Source organism: Sinocyclocheilus anshuiensis, unplaced genomic scaffold (genome assembly GCF_001515605.1).
Source record: "Sinocyclocheilus anshuiensis isolate Anshui unplaced genomic scaffold, SAMN03320099.WGS_v1.1 scaffold283, whole genome shotgun sequence".
NCBI lineage: Eukaryota > Metazoa > Chordata > Actinopteri > Cypriniformes > Cyprinidae > Sinocyclocheilus > Sinocyclocheilus anshuiensis.
This window is the reverse complement of record NW_015549605.1, coordinates 6,170,287-6,179,478: the sequence shown is the minus strand read 5'-3', so window position 1 is coordinate 6,179,478 and position 9,192 is coordinate 6,170,287. Positions and strand designations below refer to the sequence as shown.

General features: G+C 37.7%; 1 protein-coding gene across 1 annotated transcript in view; it reads left to right on the top strand.

The window, feature by feature from the left end:
• Positions 1-8,838: 8,838 nt before the first annotated feature.
• Positions 8,839-9,192, top strand: part of LOC107658755 (sialic acid-binding Ig-like lectin 10) — a 28,077-nt gene continuing 27,723 nt past the window's right edge. Inside the window, exon 1 of the mRNA XM_016447404.1 lies at positions 8,839-8,852. Within this exon, the coding sequence (XP_016302890.1) occupies positions 8,839-8,852 (14 nt within the window). The remainder of the gene's footprint in view (positions 8,853-9,192) is intronic.

Sequence of the window (9,192 nt, the reverse complement as noted above, 5' to 3'; positions counted from 1 at the left end):
CTGAACTTGATGAAAGTAGGTGGGGTCGGAAGAGGGCTTTTGGGGTATAGGCTGTTAGACAGTCATTGCATAAACCTTTGTGGTTGCTCTTGATATTTTCTAGTTTCCGCTTTTGTAGTAATATCTGACTTTCGTGTTTGACTTCTGGTTTGCGCATGGTTCTTGTCTATGTAATGGCACATCTTTTTACACTTGGTATTGGGTACGTCAAGTCATATTATATTTTCTGTCACTAGTTAATTCATATCTCGGTTTAAACTAGCAACTCTGTATACTGTTTGAGTAAATTATTAACTTGAAAAAAACAGAACGCATTTGCGCACTGGGAACCATTTCTGTGTCTTCGCTCTCACACGGAGGGATTTGAGTAACGGACGCATGTAAAGACCTGATTTTTTTGCGACTTTCAATATATTTTTTAATCCCTATCAGATGTTCTATTATCCTTAAATGTGTATGTTTAATGTTTAATAAATACGATTATTTTATTTAGTGAAACTAATGGTGATCCTAGCACGCAAAAGCATCAGTATGTGTCTACAAGCACACCATATGCAAATATCACGACATAGAGCAGAAAGGGATGCATATCACTAACGTTACCCTAAAAACCACCCTTACAGAAACCCTCGTGCATTTTAATTTATATTAGATGTTGTTCAAAGTAGATAATGCCCATGTATATTTTAAAGGAATACAATACGATCCATTGTAGACAAATCATCAAGTGAAACCTTGATGCTCCAAATATGTATATTTTATATGGAGATAAAAAAATAATAATAAAACCTAAAGGTTCTCTATAGTTTTGTAGAAAGTGGTTTAAGAAATAGGTATGGTTAAATATATTTCATTTATCTCATATGAATATTCCCCTTACTATAATAAAAAGGCATTCAAATTATATCGTTTTATGAAAATTATTTTTACTCTATATTAGCACATAAAATAACACTTTGGTGCCCTCTGGTGGTGAGTGTTACTTATCGTAATGGTACAATCGGAAGTGCAGTTTTCTGTTCGTTTCAGCCAAGAGGCCTTCAAATAATTGACAACATGACAAAGGGGTGGTCTATTAGTAAACGGTTATAAAGATGGGGTTTACAGGTCATAGACTTTGACTGCATGAATGGAAATATTTTCTAATAAATAATAATAGTGTTTGGTTTTGCACACCTTGAAATATCTTTAAAAATGTTGGTGGAACTGAATTTTATTACGTTGTGATTGCTCAATATAAAAACTCCCTCTCAAATAATCTGATTTTCATAGGTAAATTATTTTATCTTGGAAGAATGGTGCGTGAGAGAGATATCTGATCTGTTGTCAGTTTTTTAGATGAGGAAGTCTGTCAGACTTTCTGTGAAAAGTATAATTTTCAATGTGATAACAAGCAATATGATAAGTTACTGAAATGGATGTTTGGCTTTTCATGTTGGTTTGATTGACAATGCCCAATGTAACTGAAGCTCTTCATTTACCATCTTTTAAAAAACGGTCAAGACTTTATTAGGATTAATTTCCCAAACAAATTCAATTGAACTTTATTGACAAAGACAGATTTCTATGACAGAAGTCATAGATCCTCTTCTGAATATTGTTAATTCATCATTATCATTAGGATATGTCCTATAAACTGGCTGTTATTAAGCCTCTTATTTAAAAAAAAACAACAACTTGATCCTAGAGAATTAGAATTACTGACCGTTCTCTATTAGTGCTACGGGATCTTAGCGCTGTGTTTGACACTATCGACCACTTGCTTTAGGTGTTTTTTCTGGCTTCAGTATCAATCTGCCGCAGAGAGTAGATGCTCAACAAGGATCCTGTGTTTTCATACCCTGCACATTTGATATTGATCAACAATATAAAAATAACCTTACTGACAGAGCAAAGAGAAAATGGTTTAAAGGGGTCATATGATGTTGCTAAAAATAACATTATTTTGTGCATTTGGTGTAATGAAATGTTTTTATGCGGTTTAAGGTTAAAAAAACACATTGTTTTCCACATACTGTACATTATTGTTTCTCCTCTATGCCCCGCCTTTCTGAAACGCGTCGATTTTTACAAAGCTCATCGGCCTGAAAAGCGAGGTGTGCTGTGATTGGCCAGCTATCCAGTGCGTTGTGATTGGCCGAATACCTCAAGCGTGTGACGGAAACGTTACAGCTCTCACCATACTGTGATGCCTTGTCCGGCCGGAGCGACGAGACAAAAACATGAAAACCCATTATAAACGAGGAATTTGTTGCATCCAGTGGGGACATAATTAAATGACAAACAACAAGCGCTACTCTACACTGCTCAAAAAACTCGCGTTTGAATCGTCAGTGGTACATTCTTTAAATATGAAAAAAACGTACTTACAGGCTGTGAATCAGAAGCACCGGCATTGTAGTCTACTCTACCAGGATCAGGAAACAGTGTTGTAACTACAACTTAACCACTGATTTCTAGTTGTCTCCTCTTTTGGAAGGCCAAACAAAGTAGTTTCGCTTTCACAACGAAACACACAGCGCCTTGAGTGAGCAGAGGCCAGAGGCCTAGAGCGAGCCGCAGCCTAGAGTGACCGGCGGACTAGAGTATGCGGAGGCCGGTTCAGTGACTCTGAGCTGCAGCAGTGATGCAAACCCAGCAGTGAACTACACCTGGTACAGAGACACTGAAAGACCTCTGAATCCAGTTCAGACCGGACCAAACCTGACCACTAATAATACAGACTCGACACACAGTGGACGATACGATACCGTGGTATCTATTGCGAGTACATGTAAATTTGCTGAATGTCCAGTGTGAGTACTTGGTAATCTTGTGAAAGTCCAGAGTGGGTACTTGTTAATCTGCTGGACATCCAGTGTGAGTACTTAGTAACCTTCTGGACATTCAGGGCAAGTACTTGTTACTCTTGTGTACATCTAGTGTGAGTACTTGGTAATCTGCTGGATGTCTAGTGCGAATACATGATAATCTTCTGAACGTCCATTGTGAGTGCTTGATAATCTTTTCATCTAGTGTGAATACTTGGTCAATTGCTGGGCGTCCAGTGTGAGTACTTGTTAGTCTTCTGGGCATCCAGTGTGAGTACTTGGCAGTCTACTAGATGTCTAGTGCAAGTACTTGGTAATCTTCTGGGCATACAAGTGTGAGTACATGGTAATCTTCTGGACATCCAGTTCAGATGGTCCAGCACGTCTCAATTTAAAATGTTGGTAAAATGTCTCGGTCCGACTACAAATGATCATTTCTCACTGAGACTTAAACTTCTACACACAGCTAGTGTGAAGTAAACAGGTAATGGGTAAAATACAGACGTGGCATTTTGTTAGTGTTGTGGCCTACAGTAGATGTTTGCACACATGCATTTACACGTTGCCTGCATCTGAAACTTGTAAAATAGAGAGGTTTAAATCTGCAGCTTTTCAAATCTTGAACTGTAAACCACACATTCTACATCACACATATTTTTTTCTTCAGATACCCCAAAAAACACATCATTGTCAGCGTTTCCCTCCAGCTCAGTGAGGGAGGGCAAACCAGTGACTCTGAACTGCAGCACTGATGCAAACCCAGCAGAGCTCAACTACACCTGGTACAGAGAAACCGAATCTCAATTTGAGCTCCTCCAGACTGGATATAATCACACCTATATTGTGACAAACCCTACACATGGCGCATGGTATAGCTGTAATGCTCAAAACAAGCATGGCCAATACAATGCTACAATTCAACTTGATGTTCAGTGTGAGTACAAAGACAGAACTCAAATTAATTTAATCTGATGAACTTGATCTGATCCATGATAACAAATACTGTGAACATAGTACAATAACTGCAGCAAACACATACAGTAACAATACTCCAGATTGCATTGCATTTTAATGTAAAGTGCGCTGTTTACGGTGAAAATAAATGCAAATAGACACGAAAAAGTTGCAAATTTACAATAAAAGCATGAAACAAAAGTATATTCTTCCACACAGTCAAAATATGACTTTCATCACTGAAAAGACACTACTAAGAAGTTGCAAAAAAACCACAAAAGCATGTTTAAATTACTTCAACTTGACATCCCTGCAAACAAGCTTGCACTGGCCCTTTACAGGCCCACTTAGGGCTAGCCTTAGGGCCCCCCAGCAAAACGTTGGCCCCTTAGCACTGGCCCTGCATGGGCAGCCCTCACTTAGCCCCCAGGAAGCCCTCAATATGCCCACACAGGGCCCGCACTATTAATCTACAACAATAAATCTGATTCACTTTAAATACTTTCCAGCTACTATAACTTAAGTCTTTGGGAAAAAAACAGTTATTATACATCTGAAATGGATGCAGTCACCACATAACTAATGTCTGTATTGTCAAAAATGTACAGTAGTCAAAAGGGATTTCAAATCAATTTATATTAAATACAAAACAGAAAACATTCAGTTCAGGTTAATACAGCTACATATAGCCAAAAATGTAAATACACAAAAGTAAACAAAAAACAAAACAAAGCAATGTAAGACTGTAGGATTTCATCATGTGAAAGTTGATGTGTGCGAAAGTCTTATCTGTAGTACATCAATGTCCAAACACTGTCCATAGCTGAAGTTGGCTGATAGCAAATGAATAATCCAACCGCTCTCAAACACCAGACTCTTCCTAACCAGGAACAGTCAAAAATAGTCCAGACTATGGTCCCACGTCGAAAAGAACTTTAAATCCATATTCAGACTGGACCATGATGTGGTGTTCTCACCAATAAACAGTCCTTCTAAAATGAATACAAATACACGGTCTTAAACTCTTAGCTTCAATCCAAACATAGCCCATACATACATGTAACATCTCTGCAAAAATCATCCGCAATGAACACTTTATAAAAAAAACAAAAAAAAAACACAACTCCTTACTTTAGACTGGGCTTGAAATGACACATTTCCCAACCAGGACACAGCACAATGTGCTCAGCAGGTGAGCCATGCTGGCTACTGCTGCTTGTCATTGCTAACTCCCCCTACCCACATGGCTTTACTTAAGGAAACCTAAAACACTCTAGCACCCCTAGTGGTAAGGAAGAAAACTGCTCACAAAATTCTTATTAATAGGCTCGTGTCTGTTACACCTCAAATATGGCTCGTGAGATCCACTTTCCTGCAGAGTTTAGCTCCAACTTTGATCAAACTCACCCAACTGTGATTTTCTAATGATCATGAAGACATTGATCAGCATGCTCAGGTGTGTTTGATTAAGGTTAGAACTAAACTCTGCAGGAAAGTGGATCTCGTGAGCCAGATTTGAGGATCACTGGCCTGTATGAAACAGATTCTGAAAAGGTCTCTTTTGGTTTGTGCCATTCCACTTCAATTGAGTGGCTAAAGAATGGCCAGTCAATGTTGTTTGTATTCTCCTAGTTGCATTACTGGGCTGCCTACACAAAACTTGCATGGGCCCAAAGGATACAAAAGTTGCTCTGGGCCCGAACGGGCTGGCCCACACTGGGCCATCATAGGATTAATGTGGACAGTCCGCTAGTGTGGCCTGCTCACAGAGAGCCCAAAGCTGTGGGCCTCACCTGGGCAAGCCCAGCCTGGGCCTGTTTAGGTTTGGTGTGGGCTGGCCCTAGCCCACTGTGCCCACAAAAAGCCAGCATGGGCCCCGCAGGGACATGTTTGCAGGGATGTAAATTGCATGCAAATTTTAACGCTTTATAAGTTGCGAAATGAAAATGAAAATGTATAACACAAATTGATTTGATATGTGTAACATGTCCAAGCAGAAATGGTAGCAAAATGATCATTTAAATGCTATTTGTTAGAACACTTAGGATTGCATTTTCATCACGACGCCGTGGTATATTTGTAGCAAAATTTAGTGCGGCTTTGAAAATGCATTCCGAGCTGACCACGCCCACCCTCCGTCAATCATTGCTTCAAGGCGGGGATTGGCGGAAGCGTGTTACGTTTGGATCGTTTGAAACATGGCGGCTGGAGATCTGATAAGATCGTTGAATTCACTGGCAGATGAAGTGGAGCGTGAACAGAGAAACATATGAAGCGTACTCCATGCTAAAATCAAACGTTCGAATGACCGACCGACCGATCGAACGTCAAATCTACATCCAATCTCCTTGGGGCATGTCGTAAGGTTGTCTATGATTGGTTGGTGGATTATTATTCTTGTCTTTGCAAGAACTGTTCATGTTAACTCCGCAAGGCTGAGCTTTTTTCTTCGCTGTTCCCATAGCGTTGTTCTATACAGTCCCCAAAAGTGTCAGCTTCTGACGCCATGTCGAGAGACCGTCCTCGAGAGGGAACGTCTCCGGTTACTGTCGTAACCTCGGTTCCCTGAGAGACGGGAACGAGACATGGCGTAGGCTGCCGTGTTCACTGCTCAGGTCTGCTGCGCTGTTGGTTTAGTCAGAAGATTCTGAGCTTATGCCGCCAAGACGGCGCATTAAATAGCGGCAAGGGCCCCGCCCCATTCGCCGTCTTGGCTGGCATTGGCCAGTGAGAGTTGCAACTTCACTGGCGTTGTGCAATAAGATTTCAGATAGGTTTAGGAAGGAAGGGAGTCCCCAAAAGTGTCAGCTTCTGAAGAATCTGCTGATGTAATTACAACCGCTAGGTGATAGAGAAGGGGAGGGGGAGGCCGGGGGAGAGCTGAGCTCTCATGCCTCCGTTGGTAAAAAAAAAAAAAGAGCCAATCAGCATCGAGTGTTCACTTTACAATAGCTGGAAAGTATTTGAAGTGAAACAGATGTATTGTTGTAGATTAATAGTGCGGGTCCTGTGTGGGCATAGTGAGGGCTTCCTGGGGGCTAAGGAATCTCTGATCTGAACTTCACAAACTGTGACTGCCACAAACTTTTACAAACTGAGAAAGTCTCTCAGTTTGTAAAAGAAGAAAAAGAGAAAAAAAATCCTTCCTCTATACTTCGATACTCTACTTTTCCTTAATTCTTCCCCATTCTAATATCTAAAATTTTGTAGGCTACTAGCTATTCTCGTGTTTATTGCCTCTATGATGAATCTGCCAAATGAATAAATGTAAATGTTTACAGTATTACACTTACTATACAGGCGTAAGTATATAGCTGTAGAAGTGAGCAGCTCGAATTGCTGACTTCACAGACACAGTATTACATACAGACAGCAGTATTTTGCTGAAATCTCTTCTGCTTTCAGCTTCTGTCAGTATTTTGGGCAATAAAACATGCTTGCTGACTATTTAGTCCTCAATGTCCCACATTCCTTATTTGAAGTACACCGTAAAACAGAATTCAGAACATGAGAAGTGTTACCGTAATACAATGTTGACATGTAATATCTCAAATCTGAAATGCAAAAGTCGAGAAGAAATAAAATGCATGTTTCCTGTACATAGTGTTCTCAAATTGCAGTTTTAATACAATTCAACGTATTCCTGAGCATTGAGAATTATTATCAACATGAGCACTGAACACTGGATCTCACAAGACAGTGATTTGTTTCAAGCAAATATAAGGAAATGTGTTGAATATTCAGAAAGCTTCATACTAATTTGCATAGATTTCTCAGTCAGGCTACTGTCACTAAAGTTCTGACTAAAGGAGAAGTGGTGAATCTCTAATACAAGTTAAACTGTGCCATTTTCACACACAGTTCTCCATTCATTCAGAATTTCTGTCGTCTTCAACTCTCTTCTCTGGTAAGTCATTTACACACAACACAGTAAAACTTACACTTACTCCTGTAGTTTTGAGATTTTGAAATGCTAAAGGTTTGAAAAGTGTTCAAGATAAGCGTGTCCTGTTTTTCTTTTTCTTTTTTTTTTTAAATCTTTACTATTGTCAGAGATGGGTAATAACTGAACTGGATTACAAAATCAGATTCCAAAAATCAAGTACTCGTGATTAGAGTATATTACATTTTATAATGCTCATAATCAGATTACAGTTACTTTTTTATGGATTACATGATGATTACATATTCACACAAGGGCAGTAAATCATTCATAATTTATTGATTCTCCCTAATTCTTTTTTATTTTATTTTAAATTTTCCTTTCTAAAAATCCCACTGTGTGTCATGCCATTTAGCTTTGACTATATTCACAATATAGAATGGTTGTGTAAATGTCATGTAAATAAATTTGTAAACCATGCATCTGAATTTGGGTAAAAAAAAAAACACTCCTCACGCACTATGTTAAACTCTATGTGTTCATCATATCCAGCAATCTTCAGTAACTGTTGATTCTGGAAGTCTGGACTAAAATTTTGAAACCTGAAAGACTTTTGGGTGGGTAATGTCATTGCTGTTTTCATGTTTGTTCATGTAATGCAGGGATTCCCAAATGTTTTTTTCAACCAAACATGAAAACATTTGACATTACATATTTACATGAAATGTCGCTGAAAAAGATAATATTTCAATCATTTAACAACACATTCGCATGTTCACAGTTTGATGTGGCTTAATGGTCATATTAACATTCAGTTAAACAAATTAAATATTTCTATTTTTAGTGTTCAAGTGTTTAAAACATTTATTTTAAATTTTTATGATTTATTTAATTACTAACTTTTTATCACCTCGCAAACCCTTAATGTAAAGTTCTTACATTAAACCCAGTTTGGGAAACCCTGGTTTTATGTAACGTTTAATGAATTTAATGATGTTAATAATAAAAAAAAAGGGAATATATTTTCTCTCTTTGCTTTTTATATCAATATAATACATTTAATGTTAGGTTTAAAACAAGTTAGATAAAAGTAATCTAAAAAGTAGTCTGAATACATTACATTAAATGAGTAACCTAGATTACGTTACTAAATGCAGTTTTTAACATGTAATATGTAATCAGCAATCAGTAATGGACTACAAATGGTAAGTAATCTACTCAGCTCTGAATATTGTTCTGTGTTTTGATGCAAAAATTACTGTAGGACTTCAGAAATAATGAGTTTATACCAACATATGAGCTATAAATTAATACAAAAAGGAAATAAATTACTTATTAGGGCTGTCAAATCGATTAATCGTGATTAATCACATCCAAATTAAAAGTCTGTTTACATATATGTGTGTGTACTGAATATATTTATATATACACATGTATAAATAAATACACAACACACAGTTAGGTCCATATATATGTATATGTATGTATATATATGTATATATATATATATATATACATATATATATATATATATATATATATATA